At 41.0% G+C, this 21,979-nt stretch overlaps 1 protein-coding gene across 3 annotated transcripts in view; it reads left to right on the forward strand.

Moving 5' to 3' along the window:
- LOC133425111 (intermembrane lipid transfer protein VPS13B-like) overlaps positions 1-21,979 on the forward strand; it is a 362,452-nt gene that overhangs the window by 100,245 nt on the left and 240,228 nt on the right. For all 3 annotated transcript variants that reach the window (XM_061715807.1, XM_061715794.1, XM_061715800.1), the window contains 2 exons: positions 5,687-5,821; positions 8,711-8,890. In XM_061715807.1, the coding sequence (XP_061571791.1) occupies positions 5,687-5,821; positions 8,711-8,890 (315 nt within the window). The remainder of the gene's footprint in view (positions 1-5,686; positions 5,822-8,710; positions 8,891-21,979) is intronic.

The raw sequence follows: 21,979 nt of genomic DNA on the forward strand, positions 1-21,979 counted from the left end.
CACCTTCATAACGTCTGTCCAGTGGGCGGGAAGCTGCCTCAGCGGGGGGAAAAAACACTTCCCTGTCTGTAAATGTAGAACTTTGTTAGCTTGGTTTTATTTTTTTTATCTGTTTTAATGTCCACTCACCCGATTTTGTAAAAAAAGAAAATCTTCCTTATTTATGTGTAGTACAACGCTGCTGTTACCATAACCTTACCGTCTGTTGTGGCTTTATTTATTAATGTATTATTTATTTATTGTAACTGCCTCCTGGTTTGCTTTTCTTGCCAGTTGTAGCTAGAAAGAAGGATCATGAATATATCTGTATTTTCTTTAATTTGGCAAAAGGTCTTTCAGCAGCTAGTCTAAATCATTAATCACACGTCTAATTATAGCTACCTCTGCTATCCTGACTATCCTCGGTATGATATATGGTTTCATAAAAGTCGCAGGTATTCACTGCAGACGTGTTTGAATGCTGCTCTCATCTGGGCTCTAACTTCAGGACAAACCACTGCTGGTTGGCCTCGTCTGTTTTCCTGTCCCGTTCTCTCTGCATGTGTCTGCATTTCTGCTGTGTGTCAGTTCTGGGCACGCTGCCAGAAGACCTGCTCCTACTTATGGCTTCTACTTCAGCCCCTCCTGACTTAGGAGAGACAGTTATTGTTTCTGCATCAGCACTTAATGACTCAGCTGGCTGCTTTCAGGCTACCCAACTTGTCTATGTCTACCTCCTTTTCTGTCAGCCCCCTGGCTGCTTTGGGCCCTCTGCCAGACTTTGAGCTTGTAGTACTTTAGGTTCTTTATCCTTCTCTGTCGGTCAACACAGTTCTGTAGTGGTTAGCACTGTTGCCTCACAGCAAGAAGCAATGGACCAACGGTTTGTGAATCCCTCCAGAATCCTGACTGGGTTTCTGTGTGGCTTGTTTCATATCTACCTTGGTTATTTGTCTCTCCTAGTCAAAAAACATACATATCCTAATGTTTCTTTTTTCCAGACAAAGTTCCCACTTCTTACCTTCCGTCTGACAGTTTCGGCGGATCTCCCGCCTACCTCAGAGGAAACTTTGTCTGGAAAAAAGAAAATTTAGGATATCTGTCTGAAGACATAATGAACACAATACAACTAAAAAACATACATATCGGGTTGCTTGGTGAGTCTAACTTGGCTTTAAGTGAAGTCGAATGTACATGGTTGTCTATTTTCTCTGTATAGCCGTTCAGGGTGTGCTTTATCTCTGGACCAGCGGTGCCTGGATACACTCCTGCTGGGTGTTTTTATTTATCCTTTTACTTTTGCACATCAGGGTTTGGCCATCATGTATACATGGTGGTAGAAGTGTTATACCTTCAATCAAAAGCCATTGTTGCTTTAGACCCTATGTTGTCCTTGAGAATGACAATGTGGGGGCTTCTTAAACACATACATTTTTTTGTGTCTCGTGCCACTGCTGTGTTCCCAGTTCAGTGCTGCAGCTTTTTTATATTTCAAAACAAAACGCAACATTTTCATTTGCATCAGAAGCTGAACTTTAAAATGCCTGTGTTGAATAGAAAATGAAGACTAAATATTTACACAGTTCAGTTTATTTATATAGCACTAATTTGCAACAAAAGTTGTGAATTAGTTTGGGTAACTTACGGAGAAGATCAGCAAGTTTATGACATGTTCTGTCAAATACTAACCAATAACCTGTTATACTGAAATTGTATCAAGTTAATAAAAAAATCCAAATGCAGCTTAACAAAGGAAACTTGTTTATTTCAGCCTTGAATCTGAATGTTGATTTGCCTGGTGCAGCATCATATGAAGTCAACATTCCCGTTCCATTTAAGCAGCAACAGCAGGACATGCTGGAATGTGCGAAGCATGGCTCTCAATTCTCCAGCTGTCACACACACACACACACACACACACACACACACACACACACACACACACACACACACACACACACACACACACACACACACACACACACACACACACACACACACACACACACACACCTTCTTTACCGAGTACCATTGAGATGATGAAGAGAAGCTGATTTTCATTAAGTGCCATTGGATGACATAATAGAGCAGGAGTTGTTTTTGTTTTATCTTTAGGTTGTTTGTGAACAGCCCTACAGAGTTCATCTTAAACAGGCTGAATTTAACTCGCTTAAAAGTGTTTGGTCATTAAGAGGCAACACGCTGCTCCACTGTTACCATTTACTGTACGTGCATGTTTCATTTAAGCTCAGGTCGATTTCACTGTCTTGTATTGTGCGCTCTTGTCCAGATAAGAAAGATGTGATTTTTATTTTTTTTATTTTTTTGAAGAGACAAGAAGTTGATGCATAACACGACAAAAGTATCCTGATGATGTGTAAACCTGTCAGATCTGGAAGAAAAGTAGGAGAGACATAAAAATATGGAGAAACACTGGAGATGACTGGAGGCAGGAAACCAAAGACAAAACATAACATAACATATCTTCAATCAGCTGCTTTTGTGTTGGATCCTTTTTTTTTCCTCTCAACTTAATAGAGCAGTTTTTAAACAGCTGAAATTTCTCACTTTGTAAAACATACCAAAATTAAAAGAAGTTATTTTAATAAATTGCGATTTAATTCAAGGATTTTTCAGAACAGATACATGGAAATAAAATCGAAACTATTATTCCTGAGGACAGAATTACAATGCACTGACAATAAATCAGGCTCCAACAACAAAGCTGCTGGTTAAAGCAAAGAAAAATGTTAAACTAATTTACGAGGGTAATTCAGCACTGGTGAATATGGCAAAAGAGGATTTTTGTTTCTGATCAACTATAGACATAATTTGAAAGAAATAGAAACAAAATTGGAATGATATAAAACGGCAAACAAAGAGGTAGGAATATGCAAAACCATCACGGCATGTCTTTTAAAGTAGAAAAATAGTTATGAAAATGATGAAATGTTTAATACTATTCAGACAGCACAAGCTGCTGTGCCGTACAGGGGAATGAGCAAAAGTATGCCTTGACCATCCTACGTGGAGGTGGATGTAGCTACCATCAGGCCTGGCTGTCGAGAGCTGCAGCCCTGCAGCCCTGCAGCATGCTGGCTACGTTTGGGTGTTTGTTTCATGCAGTCAACATCCTTCACACCACATGGCACTTAAGATTCCTTCCTATTCCTTTGTGAGGACTGAGAGAAAAGGGAGTCATCAAAGGACATTCTCACACTGGATATGGGTTACGTATACATGCACTACAATATTTCAACTTTTGACTTTATTCTAGATTCAACAAAATGGCAATTATGGTGCTCAGAGGAGATGCATATAAGATGCTTCATTAATATTATATTATATAGTCAACAGTTGCTATGTTTCTGCTCATCCACATTCTTTTACATCCATATACCATGGAGCATTTTCAGTTTTTTTTTGCCCTCACTTTATAAGTGTACTTTCTTTTTTTTCATCAGACATGTTCTGTACAGACTCTCCAAGCATGATAACGCAGCCACTGATTAGGTACAACTGTTCCGTTTTCTTGTTTGTTTGTGGTATATTATATTTTAAAGGAAGAAAAGCAGAATGTTCAGGTGGTATTAGATCAAATTACCGGTAAGTGTGATTTCATTTATCTTTCATTGTGAAAGCCCTCGCCTTGATAGTAGTATAAATATTGCAATGCAAGGCAGATATATGGATTCTACCTGCTTTTATTTCACCTTTCCATATATACACTTCAAAGTCCATCCTGATGTGCATCATACAGAATTAAAGGCTGGTCCTGCATGGTTTAGATGTTTCCCTGCTTCAGCACACCGTGATACAAGGAGCTGTGTCAACAACAGACACGTGCAGACCTTGATGACAAGCTGGTGACGACCGTTAATTACTATCAGGTGTGTTGATGCAAGGAGACATCTAAAAGATGCAGGACAGGAGTCCGAGACCCCTGATCTATGCACAGGTCAGCTTACAAAGTTCCCCACAATCCCATCCTCACAGCAATACATGTGGTTACATATAATAATGTAAGTGCACATGTCTGCATGGCCACTTTTGTGCACATGCATAAATGCTGATGTGTCTTTTGTCCGATTTTTTTGTCCTTTAGTATTGTAGTACCGGCTATGTTTCCTCATTCCTCTCGTCTCTTCAACACTTTCTCATCAGTTTTAACTTCAGCAAATCCAGCTGCCCATGACTGTCCTCTCAGTGTTTGATGGGGCGCCTTAGCCTCTGGCCCCTAGCTGTGTGTTTATGTACTTCTTGCACCTGCCTTTGCTTGATGAGTAACAGCACCACGCACATTCAGGCACTCGGTCACTCAATAACACAGAATAACACCGCTACACACGTCTGGTTGTATTACACACAATTGCAACTCACACACGTTAAGCACACAGAAAACCATTGTTCAAGCTGAAAAACTAGCCAACAGTTGTATTTTACTCTTCCTGTGCACCCCTTTTTTTATAGTTTAACAGCTGGACAAAACATTGTCAAGAGCCCCCCCCCGCCCGCCCCCTCACACAACAACCACCGACCCAGCAGGTGCACTGTGCCCTTTGGACAACTACGTGGGCAAAAGAAGTATGTTATAGTGATACCCCTCTTGCCATTTATCAAAGAGCAGAGTTGAGGGAACGGCCTCTGTCATGTTCCGCGTTGGCTCGCCCTTACAACATCTCCATCTTTTCCAGACTCGGGGGAACAATCGATGTGTGTTCAGGACCCACTCATCATCGTCGTTCTCATTTTTCCTTCAGTGCCGTTTTGAAAAAGGCCAAATGGTGACTGGGTCTGGATGTCCATGCTCAATCATAGTCTGGTTCTTTATGGTAGATGAGTCATTTGTTTTAGGTTCACTGAGAAACCCTTAACTGCAAGGTTTTTATGGAAATTGTATATAGTTATATCGTTTCCAGTGGGAGAAAGGAGCCAGGCTTAATGTAGTGCCTAAGCCATTTTCTATCTTTCCCTCTGGCCCTGGATCAATGTGTATTATAGACACATGCATCAGTAAAACCTTTAAAAACACATTTATGCCTCTAAAGTGCTTTATAAATAAAGTTAAAGTTTGGCCCTATAATGTGCTTGGATTTTTATCAATGCAAATCCTCACTTAGCCCCCCAAAAAGTGCAGGAAAATTTAAGTAAACAAAATCACAATAAAAATGTTTTAGGATGCCAGTGTTTTAAAATACAAAACATGGGTTATTTTGACAATTATATGTTTTACTATTGTTGTATTGGGTGTATATTTGCTATCGGTTGTTACATACAAATAATATTGATCCTTTCCACAAACTGTGCTGTAATTGGAAGTTAGCTCAAATAGAAATACATTTGTGTGAAATCAGGAAGAACGGATGAATAAACAGATTCAAATAACGACAAAGACCCATCGAGAAGCTTGCTTTGGAGATCTGCTGAGTTGTTTTGACAGCTCACGGTGGTATGCAAATATGCTTTTGACAAATGTGTTAGGGTTTATAGACGCAACAGTTGGTTAACCTTGGAAACGGAGGTCACCTTATGCCAGAGTGCAGATTTGACATAAATACAGTCCTCCTGGTGTTGGCTATATCTCTGTCTAAGAGCATCTGGTTGGTCAAGCTGGCCAATCAAGTCCTAGAGAGAGCCACAGAAGCAGCACTTAAACCTGCCAGAGTTAATATTCAATCTTTTTTTTTTCTCCCTCTTTCTTTATTAGGTGTGAAATATCCAGGCCCGTCACCAACTATTGAAGGCTTGGTCCAGAATGTGGAGTTGAAGTTCTGCAGCCGTGCAATGGTGAAATGTGCCTCGGGAACTGTGGGAGCTGTAAAAGTGTGCGCCAGGACCCCAGGTGTGTACAGCTGTGCCCTGTTAAAACTTTACTGCCTGTGTTGGAGGGAAAGAGTGAGACAGTCTAGACTCTTCTTTTACTTTCTTTAACTTATACTTTACACACTCCTCTCTGTCTCTGTCCTTCTTTTTTCCCCCTTTTTTTTTCCAGATCTCTTTCTCAGTTGCGGTGGCCAGGTCTTTGATGGCAAGAAGGTTAAAACTAGTGTCACAACAAAAAAGTTTCACAAGACCAGAATGGACTCATAATGTCGGACAGATTACGTTTACGTTGTAGAAATGAAAGGAAAAATTTGTTTTAAAAAATTTTTTTTTTTTTTTAGTATTGCAAATGTAACATTTGATGGGCAATCATATGATGATAAGCTTCCTGGTGACAAATGTACTACTTCAAATAGGGATAACATGACAAATTGTCAACAAGGCTTACTCTTGTAGTTAGATCATTTTTCCTGCTCATAAATTAGACTATCACATAAATGAAATGGAAAATGAAATGAAATAAAACATTTTTGCAGTGACTTTGATCAAAAGTCACTGGGTATACAGTATATACAGACACAACAACTCCCGCTACTGACCCCCCCCAGCCTGAATAAGACAACATCCTAATTATGGTGTTTACAAGTTGCACATATGATGAATCATTAATATTTCCATATTAAAAAGCCTAATCAGATTCATAAGTACTTCACCATGTGCATCACTGCCATGTTGGGATCCACCCAAAGCCTTGATTAAGCCAGACTCCCCGAAACATGGAGCTTTTCTCCCTCATCTCAAACGTGCACCTTCATTTTCTACACAACCTGTTCTGCACTCGCTGAGCCACCACCTTTGACTGGAGAGTGGATGAAAGAGTGAAATTGACATATTGTAGTGCTGTTTAATTTTATAGTAGTTTTTATTTTGTATCACAGTATTTTATAATGAACCGAGCAAAGTACTGCATCACTAACTCAGCCATCTTTTTCTATACCATAATGCATCCCATATTGAAGAAAGGTTTTAGATATTTGCTTTACTAGTTTCTTAGCAACTTTTCAGTTATGCGTTGCGCTTAAGCCAGTCTAACGGGGGCTCTGTCGGACGGGGTTGTTGGATGCAGACGGAAGAGAAAGGTATCTCTTATCAAACTTTGGTTAATAGCAAATGAGTAAAGTTACAACATTTTGAAGGATTACTTTGAAATATTTGAAGTAAGTAGTTAATTAAAACCGAACACATCAGTTTCCGGAAGCCCTGTCTAGCTCTCGTGGTCTCTCGTCCCTACCATCAGCAAAAGCCAGCCGAAGTAACTTTGGTCTCCTGTTCCGGTCATCTCTCGCAACAGCTGTTACACACAAACACACAATAAACAATGAAACGAGCTCACAAAGCTGCAGTGGACATCAAGGTAGAAGTAACTTGCAGACTTGAGAAGCCACTGATGGAAAAGGAAAGAAGAAAGTGACTGAGCGAAGGACGAAACACGGTTGAATCTTAGTGTTGTAAAATCAATTTAACCTTCATGCCTGAAGGAAACCAGCCGAGATTAAAATTGCAGAAGTTTCTTTATAACTGTTAGACATTTAAAGGAAGAACTATTTAATATTAATTCCCAAAAATGCATACCCATACTGACCATGTGTGGTTATTGTTGGAAACTGTGAAGTTATTCACAGCATGGAGATAATGACCTTAGTAGTGTCTGGAAGTGTTCTTTCATTACGATGGTGAGCCCACTTTAGTGGGTTACGTGCAACTACTCAAGTAGTCGGAATGGATTAGTGAATGAATGAATGATTTCAGACACAGCAGCTGCGTTTTACTCCACAACGTACATAAACAGTCCCTCCGTCACCACCCCCGTGTAAGTTGCTGCCTGAGGTGGGGCGCACGTGTCCAGGAACTGTGGGGCTGTAAAGAACTACAAACCTACATATTAGTCACATATTAGTGCATGCAAAGTTTTTAACCAACGCTTAAAACCTTTTTCCACATAAAACCGTCATCATAGTTCTTTTGAAAAGTGCAACCTTCACTCCCCCGATGTGACTCCAGGTAGTTATCTCAACAGTGTAGCATTTAAACAATGTTCAAAGTGTTGCATTTTCATCTCAGGATACATATCAATCCCAATCACAGAAAATGTACTGCTCATCTTTTATATACTCCTGCATCTGAAACAGGGGTCTCAATGTAATCTAGAGGAACGAGAGGGACATTTGTTGTGACTCATTATGAGGCAACTCAACCCAGGGAAGCAGTGGAGGTGCTGATTACTGAGAGCCAACACAACTTTCCAGCCTTTTCTTAAGCATCTGGTTCAGAGGGAAAACGCAGTTCAAAACGACACGCTTTCATTTATTTTTATTTTTACATATTTATTAAGCCAGCAGTCTCAGTGGATCACGCAACTGTTATACTCCTTTCGTTTCTCTCATATTGCATCTTAACTTACTGAAATGTTTGTTACAATACTGCAGCAATAGATGCAAATCTCCAAATCAGAAGCCTGTTAATATCCAAGTAATGATATGATCTTCACAAGTACTGTATTTTGTGTTACAAAGTGAGGTCCAACACACTTCAGCATGAGTTTACTCTAAGAAGTGTTCAAAGGAATGTGTTTTTAAGTAATGTAGCATTAAAATATAAGCTCTTGCTGTAAGATCTGAGTGTTACCACATATTTGCCATTACAGTCGTGATTAACAACAGTACCAATTTGCAATGCAAGAACCTGCAATAACCTGTAAGAACAATAGACATAAAGGTTCCAGTATGGACAGGAAAGTAGATGCATGAAGGGATCAATCTCAGGTTGTTATGAATCAGTATTTGATCGTACAAATGAATATTTTGGTAGCTGCATGTCTTTAACACATTATAAATGGTCATTCTTTCAGGATCAGAAGAAGGGGCAAAAGAGAAACTGGTTCCTCTTATCCAGGGCCCGTCTGACACCAAAGAACTTCATATGAGTCGCTGGCTTAATGAGATTCGCAAACCTGAGTCTTTGTTGGCCCCGGACCTGCTGGCATTTTCGGTTCAAGTCCCCCAACAAGGAGACGACTGCAGGAACTCAGGTAAAAGTGGTTGAAGAGTTATCACTTCACCTTTTATCACTTTTTATATTCTTTCTCCTACACCTTTCTGTTGCTTTTGTCAAAGTGCTCTGCAGTTTCAGTTCTACTTTGTGCATATTCCTGTATTGACTCTTCTTTGATTTACATATTTTTTTAAATGTATGTCCTACTCTGGTGGTTAGATTAATCTTGAACATTGTCAATATTCAATTTACAACAATATGAAAAGCACAAAAAAGAAGCTCCATTAGTTTTGGGCTGAGTCTTTTCAGCTTCTCAGGTAGCTTTATTTAAAAATTCAAACTAGAGGAAGGCCGTGGGATTCTTGAGAAAGGCTGCAGACTTCAATGTGCTGCAGTACTTGGATTTGGGTTTTTATTAAGCTCATAACTTGCACCAGGAGCAGCCTGGTAGTCAGTCGATCCATGCAGGTTATCCAGTGAAAGGTAGTTACGGTGTAGGTGGGTGGTGATGTCTGGACAGGTTCTCCACCTATATTTGAATATCTGTTACTGTCCCACTTCAAAGACATGGTCATACATTGTAAATATGAGGTGGGGAAAAACTTTGATTGATATGAAGACAGTCATTTGAACAGATTTGCTGTTAGTTTCACATGAAAGTGGATTTTACAAGCAATGTTGGTTTAGTAACAATGAGTTCTTCTACTGTTTACAGCTGTACGGACGTAGAAAGATAATTGTTGTTCTATTCAGTGCACATCCTTGGACTATTACTTTGATTTACAGCAGAGTTTTTCAACAAAGCAAAGGCACTTAAAGTCAGTTCATATTCCTGAGTATTAAAAACTGATATGAACACAAAGCAGAAAGCCAAAAAGAGGCATAAAGAGAGAGAAGGAAGATGAAGGTTAAAAGAGGTTGGGGGCTGACTCCCAGAAGCACGGGATATATCCCCAGCAGATGTGCAGCAGTGGAGGCCTGCAATCCTTCTCATCAGTGTCTCTTTTCTTTTTTTCTTGCCTTCTGTGTTTAATGTTTTTTTTTTGTCCTGCTTCCTTTCTTTCTGGTTTTGTCAGCACATCTTGTCTCAACCTTTTTTATATTTCTTTATCTTTTTTTCTTACTGTACACATTCTTAAGATGTATCACTTTTTCTTAAATTTTTGTAATCTGATTTAAATATTAGTTTTAATCTCACATACAGTATACACGTGTGCAAACTGACCATTTCAGCAGAAATCTGTCTTTTGTTTTTTTTATTAAATGAGCAAAACCTGAGACAGCAGAGCGGCTTAATAGGAACAATTTATTTTAGAGGGCAACATTGCTCTTCTTTTTTCAGTTTATGTGCATTGTCTTGTACTACTGCTGAAGGAGACTATCAGGGTGTGTGGGTGTGGGTGTGTGTGTGTGTGTGCGCGTGCGTGTGTGTGGAGAGACATTTCTGAGTGTCTGCTTATAGGTCTGCTTTTTGTACAATGGTTAGAGTTACATCAAAGCCTTGGGTCAGTCCACATGTCCCATGTAACTGCTGTCATCCAGAGGTGACGGGGGCCTATTAGTGCAATGTTAATGGAATGATAGATGTAACGCCTTTTTCAGCAACAGATGAAAGCTAGTGGTGTAGCATAACTCTTAAAAAGCTGCCACTTGCTCCCGTAGTGCCAACGTTTTGTGATCATGGCTTTTCTTAATTGTTCACGCACTTGGCCTTCTTATCTAACACACTTGTCCCTCTTTATCTATTGAACACAATGACTTGTGTGTGCAGTATATGCAGCATTCACTGCTTATTTAAAGAGGGGAAGATTTTTTCATTTAGAGAGTGTTTAAACACTAACAGTGGTGCACACATGCCTTCATTTGTGCTCTTGTGTTTCTGTGTACTTGATTGACTGCAGTTGGTTATAAGTTGAGAGAAGTCTTGCTTTTAGTGTTTCCCCTCTGGTCATGTATGTGTGATCTCTGTGTCTTCTCATTTCTTAGAGAAAGTGACAGGCTCTGGAAATCACCAGCACTTCCCTTATGGATTCTTTAATTCATTCCAGAAGCTATTTCATCCATGCCTTACATTTCTTTGTTTTCTTTTGTATCTCAGAAAGGTCCGTATCTCTAGGCCCTTTTCCTTATGGAACATTTCCCCGTTTGGCCGGTCACGGTGCCCGTATGTAAGAGCTGTTGTCCGGAAGGGCGTAAAATCTGATCCCCTCTTTTCCCCACTTCCCGGGGTGGACAAAAAGGCGTAAAAAAGGAGAGACGACGTTATCAAGTGAGAAGCGTGAGAATTTCTAACAACTTTCTGATCGTGTGCGGCACCTTCACAGGGACACTGAAGAATAAGGGAAGCTTTTGTCTGCAACACACGCCATTATTGTTATTCACTTGCTCTAAATGATTTTAAAATGCTGAATAGGGCAGAAACGGAAATAAGAAAACTTCTTAGTGTTTTAGGTGAAGATGAAATCAGGCGCTACATTGTTAGGAACCTCATCCTTTCATGTGATGGGAAGAACAATGTTACCGGTCATCAGGCCAAAGAATCGGTCTGTTATTCAGTGTGAGTAGAACATAATTATTGTAACATAAATATTGTTAGCTTTATTTCTTTGCTGAACATAGTCGTAAGCAGGAGGAGCAGCAGCACCTTTTTCTACCGTACTGATGCTGTACATGCAGAGGAATCTGTCACACACACCCCGTCACTGTCTCGTCCATGCGCCTCTTATGCACACACACACTTGCACACACAGACCTCAATCTGTTAAAAAGACACAACATACTTATAACAACATAAAGAAAGCTGAATAAATCGTCTCTTTTACTATGATTTATTTCTTAACCATGAAGGCAATAAATGTGACACCTCACATCATGTTACACATACAGGACGTTGAGTTACACTTTGTTTCCAGGATGCTGGTTTCAGGTATGTAAGTACACAAGTTTGCAGGATTCTTCTGTTGTGCTTGGACCAGTATGTAGAGGCCAATGGAGAAAATTGGTGGCCCACTTTTACATAAATGTTACAGAACTCCAGTATGCTAACACCTTCTTAGCTAACTTCAGATGCACTTTGGTTGAAAAGACAGAATCTCTGCAAAAAACCTTTCACACATCTTTCAAGTCTTGAACTTTCATGTCAATTCTTTGGAAAGAGATGTGGTTTTCTGTCTAAAAAACACCAATAAGATTAGGTTTCAAAATGTTTTTGTAGAGGATTTAACAAGAACTTTTGATGCATGCTTTAATCTTATCCCTTTCTTATTTCTCCATCCAAAGTTAATTCAAAGACACTGGGTAGCTTTTAAATGTTTTTGGTAACATATGTTTTCTGCCTTGTTGTTTACCAATAAATTATAAGAAAATTACAAATTACTTAAAAAATGACAGGAGGGTTTGGGTCTTGGGAGTGGTTGATGAATAATCACACACATCCACTAATGTGTTATCAATAATAGATCTGATGTTGGAATTCTTATAAATTAAACACAATTAAAGACATGGCTTTTAAAACCAGAGGAGCTCGGCAGCTCTCATTTGGAACTGCCTCTTTAATAGATCCTTAGAGGTTTTAAGGATTAATACTTTACATTGCAGTTTTACTGACCTTCATGATTTCTTCTGGTTCTTACGTCCCGATGGATCAACAACAATGAAATAATTTGGCTGCGATCGAGTTGTTTGTTAGGATTTTGCTTCAATTATATCTCCTCTTAACAGAACAAAACTGGAACCATGTGTACTCACTTAGATCTCATCAATAACGAGAACTCAATGTCCCTATTGGGAAACACGACATGACCAAGGACTTGGTAAGAGCAACTAAATGGTAGCAAGTAAAGCAGCTGGGATGATGGTCTGATTTGTGGAGCTACGAGTGGGAGGTAAATATTTATAAGGTTGTTTTGGGCTGCCTACATCAGACCAGCACAGGTACTACTGTTGTTGCCACAAACTGTGTTAGAACTGTGTTATTTGTAAAATGAATCAGCGTTGAGCGGTGCCTTTAAGGCTGACTGGAGGCAGAAATCAGTGGCCCTGCCATTCATGGTGACCTCTAGCGCTACTGGAAATGATCAACGCTGGCTAGACGAACCTTGACTATGTTGATCTCTGGATATTAGCCCGCTGGCTGACTATCCTCCTCAGTTGGACTTGGTCCTATCATGGTTGATGGATTGAACAGACTAAGGGGACCTTGGATGGGACCAGTGTGCAGGACTAAAGGGTTAGAGGGCGTGTGACAAACTAGGGTTAAGCGGGTCCTTGGGACAAGCGGCATTCTGCAGGAGTCCCCCACCGCCAGCACACACACATTCACACACCCTTCACCACTATGAGTTTCATTAGCTGAGGGATCAACGAGACGGGGGCTTTATGATCATAGAGGAGAGAGAAGCAGAAAGAGAGAGAGAGAGAAGCATGTGTTTTCCCTAGGCACACCAGCAGCTGCAAGAGAATGATTTATGCTTTTCTCAGAACTCTCTGATCTCAAAATGTTACATTTAATCAAGCACAATGAGAGCAGAGCAAATGTTAAAGATGTTCCCTATAAACCCCTCCAGTTTTGATCTATTTTCCATACCATAGGGTCTGTGGGAATAGGGGAACCAAGTGATCTTTAATCTCAATTTTTAACATATTGGAGGGAATTATAAAGACTTCATGAAATTAATACTTTGAGAATTCCTGTGGTGGAATACTGAACGTATTTAGTTCTCCCGTAGATAACTTTTTTTCTTCTCCACCACAGTTGGATGTAGGTTTTGGTTGAACCAGTTAGTTAAGAAGTGTTCTGTGCTACTTGCAGTTCTTCACTCCACTTTATGATACTTATTGACACAGTTTATACTTCAATGGGCTTTATACTTTTATCAAAGGAAAGTGACTATCACTCACCACACCAACACACCACATGCATTTTATCCTGCTGGAGCCTTTTTATTTGTGTGTTACTGTGTTGTGCATTAGCCAGAGTATTGTGAGACCTGGCTGCAGGATTCATAAAGGGGGGGGGGGGTCTTACACCACTATGGGTCTGCCAAACCCATCACTAACAGAGCAGGTTGGACTCGAGCACAACCTTACTTTAGTCTGACCATTTCACATAAATACACATCAGTTATGTGTACGTATGTGCAGCACAGTTATGCTCATTGGTTAGTATGCACACGTAAGAGATAGAAACATTCTCCTTTCTTCTTCTCTGAAGCCATAGCCTTTGTGTGGGTTGCACTGACATTGTAGATGGGGTGTGAACTGAAGTGGGACCTCCCTCGCTAGCTCTTTCATTACAATCTTTCAAAGGTCTGACATACTTTCATATATCCGTCTATCATGCTCTTTTCCCCCTCCTTTTCATGTGTCCACTCACTCCGTAGAGTGTTAAATCAATAGTCTGGCGTTGTCTCAGGCAGCAGCTTGATGCCTTTAAGCTGCTGCCTGAAATGCTTCTTCCCAGTAGATCATCAGTAGACAAAATGGTACTAAAAATACAATTCTTGTGTGTGTTTGAAAACCCCTCGAGAGACAGTGTATTAAGCCCTGTTGTACATGAAGTTGGGATGTGGCCAAAATTTCAGATGAAGGGATTTAAAATAAATTCAAGAAAAATATATACGTCTGATGAATATTTGGCAGTAATGCAAATACATTTGTTTGAAAAATAAGGACATACACTCTACATTCTTAAACAGCATTTCAATCAACAGCACTTGCACAACATTTTCAGCGAGATCTGAGGTTCAAGATAAGTTTGGCAAATTAAGTCCAACAATGTCGCTCGGCCCCAACAGCTCTAGCTGGAGTGTACTGGTCAGAACAGCTAACACAGCGGGCTAAACCCTCTGGCCTGTCAGTTTATGGGTATGTATGGGCAGCAGACTCTTTGGATGATCCAAATTGTGGATTTTCTGATTCTGTGGCATTTGAACTCTTTTCATGTGCATCTGTGTTGACATCAGCCCATCAATCTGCCCCAGAGATGCTTTGCTTTTCTATGGTCAACATTATAAATCAATATATACATTTTTTCTAACTATGTATGTTGCTTGAACCTTTCTGAAGTATCTTGAGCTTCTGTAGAAGGCTATAAAAAAGACATTTTAGCTGAAAGTCGTAAAATGGCATCTTACATTACCCCATGGGGGGGAGCATTCACAAAGGACAAAAAAAAAAACCAGGATATTAGAGGAACCCTAATGTACAGTAAATGTTTCTTTGACTGTACATTTGTTGAAGCTGTTTTTGAGTGTTCACTCTTGGGAAACTAATTACTAAGCAGGCTTTCTATTTGTTGTGCGTGATGATCACAGAGTCTTGGTTGATCACCACCTCCAGTCCATGATGTACGTGCTCCTTTTATCTCTACCAGCAGAACATTGGTGTTCTTCTGGTGCTAGTTTTACTGACCAAATGCCAAATCTGAAGCTCCAAATGGGTTCAGGGGGTGTCTCTGGCATAAACCATCATTTGTAATTCATTTGTTGAAGATTTAAATTGTCAGATTGATCTGAGAGCGAAGGGAGCCTGTAAGGCAAGGTCAGCATCTTAGGATCCTTCTCAGGTGTCTGGAACTGTTCCTGAGAAGTTTTTGCAGAGTCAGATGTATCAGACCAGAGCAACTCAATATGAGCCACAAAACTAGTGCCATGCAGGTCTGTGGTAACAATGTGAAGAACAGGCGGCAACAAGAGTTAACGTCTCTTAAAGCAGTGTTTATTTTAATTTTTTTATTCCACCTGTTTGTTACCCCTCTTGGTAACTCTGCTGCCAGCTCAGAGAGATATTAACCCGGCTATTTTTTTCTGTATCTTAAAAACAGGATGAAGATGCACAAAGCGCATCAATGTACAGCGTGAACAGGGCTGGTGTTCAGATGGATTAAATGAGTCAAGGCATTATCCATAAGCCTGCCAGCACCCATACAGAAAGTACACTGAGAATAGGGTAATAGGGTAATATACCATGCAAATGCTACTTTAAAATATCCCAATTTAGATCAATTTCAATTGTAAAAAAAATAATAAAGACCATAAGAGACCGGTGTGTGTATTTGTTAATACTTTGTATTACTTCCTCAGTAGATTATTCAGTCTTTATAGCTGCACTTTCATAATGTTTTTGTGTGTATGTGCATGCGCATGCATGCGCTTGAAGCAAGGCAGATAATGTGGAGATTAGACCTAAGGGAACCCACTCAGAGCTGGCTATTGAGTTCAATCACGGCCCATTAGTGGAGCTGTTCATCTGTGAAGTGTTGGGCTACTTAGGCCACTCTCACAGTGCTTAAAGCCTGACAAGAGTGTGAGGCTGAGGGAAAGCCACAGAAACTGGGTACAAAGGAATCAGAGTCCAGGCTAGAGACTGGGTAGGGCTGCTGCTAAAGCTGCTGCTAACACTAGCTTCCACTCTTACATGATATCACAGCTCCCATGGGGTCATTTGGCACCAGCCATTTTACATTCCTCTTCAGAGTTACCCGGTTTATTTCATTTGCAGGTTGAAAATGGAAACAGCATTATGTACTCTGGGAGACTGAAACAAAAAAAGAAAGAAAAAAAAGCACCAGAACAGAGGAGGTTAACCTTAAATCAGTGGAGCAGCTATGGCTTATCACCAGACGATAGTAATGTTAAGTGTAAGATAGGTCTGAAGTAGTGAGCATGATTGACTGCTTTCAAATATTCAGCATTGGCTGATAATTGCACAGATTCAGCGACAAACTATTTTATAATAATGCAAACGCCATGCCTGTGCAACGCCATGTGGTGATAAAGTAAGTCGGATTCAGATAAAGACTTTTGAGTGTGAATAGAGGTCATTCTGGGTCACTGCAATTTAACCTCTAAGAGATGTGGTCTAGGCACGGCAGCGTCAGAGTCGGAGGGGGCAATTAGCCTTTTCCACTGTGTGAAAGTGGAGATGATAGTAGCTAATCAGTTCCATTAAGATGATCTTTGTAAAGGTGTGATGACTGCCTGCAGGGGCTTTGAGAGGGTCTATTTTATCACAGTTTGTGTGAATTTAATTTCCAGTGCTGGCGTAATAATTATTTATAACTTTTTAGCTGTTTGAGGAAGAGGCAATACAAACATTTCTGTTTCTGAAGTCATCAAAGATATGTCAAGAATAAGAGAGAAGCAGGTCCTTAGAGGAGTTTTTTACCAGTTTTGAACCAGATTCGCATAGCGCATATCGTGTATTTGCGGAGTGTGAAAGGGCGTGCTTCCAGGCTGTTTACACTTTATCCAGCTTTGGCCTGTGTAGCAGGGACGGAGGAGGTCAATTTACTTAACCTGATCTAATTGAATGTTGTCACTGGATCAAAGGTCGCCACATTCCACACAGTCAGATCAAACGTCACACAGCACAATCAAAACAATTGGCTTCCTTGCATCAGTTAATCAGGGGCTTGGGGTTTTATTCTCACAAATTAGAGGGGATAATGTGGAGACTAGACTGTGGAGGGCCAGAACGCTCGCTACGTTTACATGTATGCCTTCAGTTTAGTGAATATGCGGTTATAACTGATGTGGGCCATTTAAGTGAACTACAGCCTTTGCTCCACCACACAAGCACTGGGGGGCCATTGATTTATTCACTGAAGAATGTCTGAGCATACTACGATGGGTGGCAATATGTGTTAGTATTAGAACTTCAATTATTTTACCTATTTTTTAGCAAATTATTTACTGTATGTTGAGACCGCTTTACAGGTTTGTACATTTCACGTACGACACTGCCCTTATTTGTGTTAACGGCATCTTTTGTCTGTGTAAAGGTGTGTGCTATAATTCAGCACTTGGTCTGAATTTTGAGAATTGATCTTTAAATTGTGTTTGCTCCTCCAACTGCCCGTCCATCACTCCTTGTTGGACGATGACAGACAGTGATTACTGACATGCTCATCGTCTATGTCTGTCTGTAAGCTATGTTGCGTCTTTCATCTCCCGTTATTGCTTTTTCCGCCTGTGAGATCAATTACCATTTCTCTACATCATTAGAGTCTGGTTACTGATTGATACTCTCCCAGTCCTCCAGTCACATATCGGCTAACCAGAGTTCAGAGAGATGCCGATTAAGCAGGGCAAATCAGTACTGAATTTAGTTGGCTTGATTTCTGTACCAGTAGCCAAACCAATATATGTCTCACCACTTGAGTGCCCATCATAAGGGGAAGGGGTGGGAAGGGCATGAGAGCCCATTAGCTTCTTCACAGTTCAGCTGCTGCTGACCGCCTCCTCCCTTACCAAGCCCTCCCTGTGCCTCTCCTCCCACCCCCCCAACAGACTCTCCTCCTCTACTCCCCTCCTATTATGTGCTTCACACATATTTTCCCAGGCTACATCGCTGTGCAAACCAGTTTGACTGCACAGAGTGGGCATTACTTTACCACACAAAATTACAGTAACCCCAGCCCTCTGAAGAATACAGGAGTAAATTTTAGTGTGTAAAGTACATTCCCATATAAAGCGGCAGTGGTTATGATGAAAAGGGGATTGAGGGAAAGAAGAGTATGGGGTGTAAAAGGGGTTAGAGAACTTAGTCTCTGAAATTTCTTTTGATGCTGATGGGGAGATTATTGCCAGAGAACTGTGTCAAAAGGTAATTAATTTAGCAAATGGTTATGTAAAAGGAATCTAGGTGGAATATTTGTTGCGGTTTCAGAGATTTCTCACAACCCTCAGAGTAAAATGCACAGTAATTAACAAAATCAGTCGATAGGAACCAGACTTGGGGAGTGGGGGTTCGGTGAGACTGAGTCAAGAAAGGAATGTGCTACACACATCCTGCATTAATATTGAATTCACTCATATAATTAGTTTATTTTTGTACACTCTGATTCAGACGGAAGAGAACAGAAGACTTTCATTAACAACCATTCCAAGATCTTTAGACAGTTTCAGGCTTACATGTGTTCGTAAATGTTGATGGCGTCAGCTTTAGCATCTGGGCTACACTTTGGTGTTTTATTTACGAATTTGAGCAGTCCTCGACTTATAACTATTATCATTTGCTGACAGTATGTTGCACCACATGAATGTGACTTAAAATATGGCTTAATTTATTCACAGTGAAAGCCAAATCACTGTTTCTGTATCTGCGTGCCTCCAAGGCCTTTGAGATGTAAATTTTATCACTTACATCAGTCAATGAGATTCCACTGGTTCCCCCAACAGCATGTCCTGCCAAAAGATTTATAACTGCACGAATTGGAGACAAAAAAAAAAGAAACGCACCAAAACGCAAACTTATCAGTTAATTTAGACATAGCAGAAAAATAATAACACGTGCTTTGAGAAGAGACTTGCGGTTATAATTATCATTATAACCAATAGGTGGCATGTAGAGTGATCATGTCAGATACACCCCGACTCAATCTGCTTAGACCCTCGACAGAGTAGTTACAAAAAAGTATCTACTCAGCATGGGTAGACCACTAGTGGAAAAGCACCATAAGCCTAACTGAAACCCAGACCTCCCTCTCCCTGGCCACTTCCTCCAGTTCCTCCAGAGGAAGACTGTGGCATTTCCAGGCCAGCTGAGAGATAAAATCTCTCCAGCAATGTCCTGGGACTGATCCAGGACCTCCTCCTGGTTAGACATTTCCAGAATACCTCCAGAAGAAGCGTCCAAGGGGAATCCTCACCAGATGCCCAAACTCCCTCAGCTGGCTCGTCTTGATGTTGAAGAGCAGTGACTCTACTTCACATCCCTAGCAGATGACTGAACTTCTCTGCCCAAATCGAAGGGGGAGTCCAGCTACCCTGTGGGCGAAAGGGTTTTAGCCACTTGTATCTGCGATCATATTCTTTCATTCACTACCCACAGTTGATGGCCATAGGTGATGGTAGAAATTTAGATCTCATTGACCCTTCTGTCTGTTTTGGAGAGTACAATCACACCTGCAGCCATCTGTTGGGGAGCAGCATCACAACCAGTGACTTAAAGAAACTGAACAAACTGATAAAGAAGTCTTGTTCTGTTCTGGAGCTCTGGAGCTATTTATGAGAAGGATAACTTCATAAAACCAAGAAGATAAAGGACAACCCTGAGCATCCTCATCACAATACAGTGATTCAGCGTCTTCAGTCAGAGGCTTCTTCAGATCCACTGCAACGGGCCTGGGCCTGGGCCTGGGCCTGGGCCTTGACATGCTGATCCTCAGCTTCCAAAAATTACTCTTCAGACATGGGATGTCAAGATGACATTTGGTCACAATGATGACAAATTGGGGATTTACATGGAGCAAAACCCGCCCCAAAACGCTCATCCCGATGTTCATCCATCCTCGTTTTGAAAACTACATGTGTGTGACGGCGTATAACTCTTGCTGATGTGGGGATAATTTGTCGGTTTACAGGCCCACACAGGTTACGTTACGTTTCGCGGATAATGCCTGGCCTCCCTCCCCTTAACTCGCCTTCAGGCATGAGGTGACAAATAACTCGCCATGCTTTTACATTACCAATGTGCGTTAGGCAGGCTTCATCATCCAGCGATATTAGCAGGATCCAATCTAAAAAAAGCTTAAGATTCATAGATCGATCAGATTCTCTTCTCCAGCAACTCTTCATAAACCTTACCAGGGAGATTGAAGAGTGTGATTCCCCTGAAATTAGAATCCACTCTCTGGTCCCTTTTCTTAAAAAGGGGTGCCACCACCCCAGTCTGCCATTGCAGAGGCCTTGCACCCAATACCTATGCAGAGGTGAGTCCACCAAACAAAGGGTGGAACAAGGTCCAGCCCCTCTCAATGAGATTTGTTTCCAGAATAGGTACCGTGTGCTGAGTCTGACTATATTTGTCAATACCTCTCCACTCAGCCCCTCTCACAAGATCAGTCTCCTTGCCCCCCAGAGAAGTGACATCCCATGTCTCAATAGCCACTTTTGGAAGCTGAGAATCAGCGTGGCAAGGCCCAATGGCCCTTCCAGCAAGTATCGGGCTCACTGGAGTGCTCCATGAGTCCCCACTCCTCACCGGTATCTTGCTACAGCATTGCACCCCCCTCCCAAAAAAGACAAAAAAGTCTGAGGCATTGTGTAATTAACCCCGAACCTAACGTTTGCTTGATGAGCATGAACAGGTTGTGTGTACGAACAGCAGTTTGTGCGTGACAGAAACGGTGAGCAGTTTATCAAAACAAAGTCTGAGGACACATTCAGTTGATATATTTATTGGTTTGAAGGTTCACCCCCACGCTACACTTACTTGGTGACAGAGTACGACTGAGGAGATTTAGTTCGGCTCTCACAGATAATGGCAACAGGGAGTGGGTGCTCACTAGCCTGGTTTATGTCAACTGATCCGCCCTGTTGTCTGCTGCTGACCTGGGATGCCGTTTTTAGCCTCTGATGGATTTTATCTTTATAATGCCACAACTACTTCTGTCATTATGCTTGTTTTGTTAGCATTAGTTATTTTCATCATTTACATTTTTTTATTTTACATTCTACCATTCATCTTCTCTCTCCCTCTCTCTTTCGCTCTCACAATTTGTCTTTTTTTGTGTCGTTATAGGGGTAGCCATAAAGAAGCTTTATTTCTGGATTAGCTGGAAGATTGTATTTGTTTTTCTTACATTGCATGAACAGATTGTATTAGCACATCCATCTCCACACAAACAAAAACAATTTCCTATCACCGTACTCCACTTCACATCCCTTTCATCTCTTTGTCTTCATTCCCCTGCCCTTTTTCGTTCTTTTGTTTTTTAATCGTCTCTTCCATCCCTTGTACATATGCCCCCCCCCCAAAAAAAAAAAATAAAAGTCATCCCAGCTCCCCACTCCACTTAACCTTCATGCACTTGCTGGCCAAGTTGGGCAGGAATGTTAATGGAAGCTGTCAGTGGGAACTGATTTGAAAGGTGGCGGGAAGCTCCATCCAGGGCATCATCTAGTGACAGAGGCTCTGGCCCTGTGAGAGTTATGGTCCTCTGGGTGAGGAGAGCATCCTGCTCCCTTGGCCTCCCAAGCCTCTTCTGGTAACCTGAAGCAATTTTTTTAGGGCTGGGGAAAGCCTTGTAACTGGTCATTTTCAACTCAACTTTTATGACTAGTTGTCTTTCTCAAGCTTTGGGCATCCATTATTTGTATCTTTTCAGTACATCAAACCATGT

The sequence above is a fragment of the Cololabis saira genome, chromosome 3, assembly GCF_033807715.1.
Source record: "Cololabis saira isolate AMF1-May2022 chromosome 3, fColSai1.1, whole genome shotgun sequence".
Taxonomy (NCBI): Eukaryota; Metazoa; Chordata; class Actinopteri; order Beloniformes; family Belonidae; genus Cololabis; species Cololabis saira.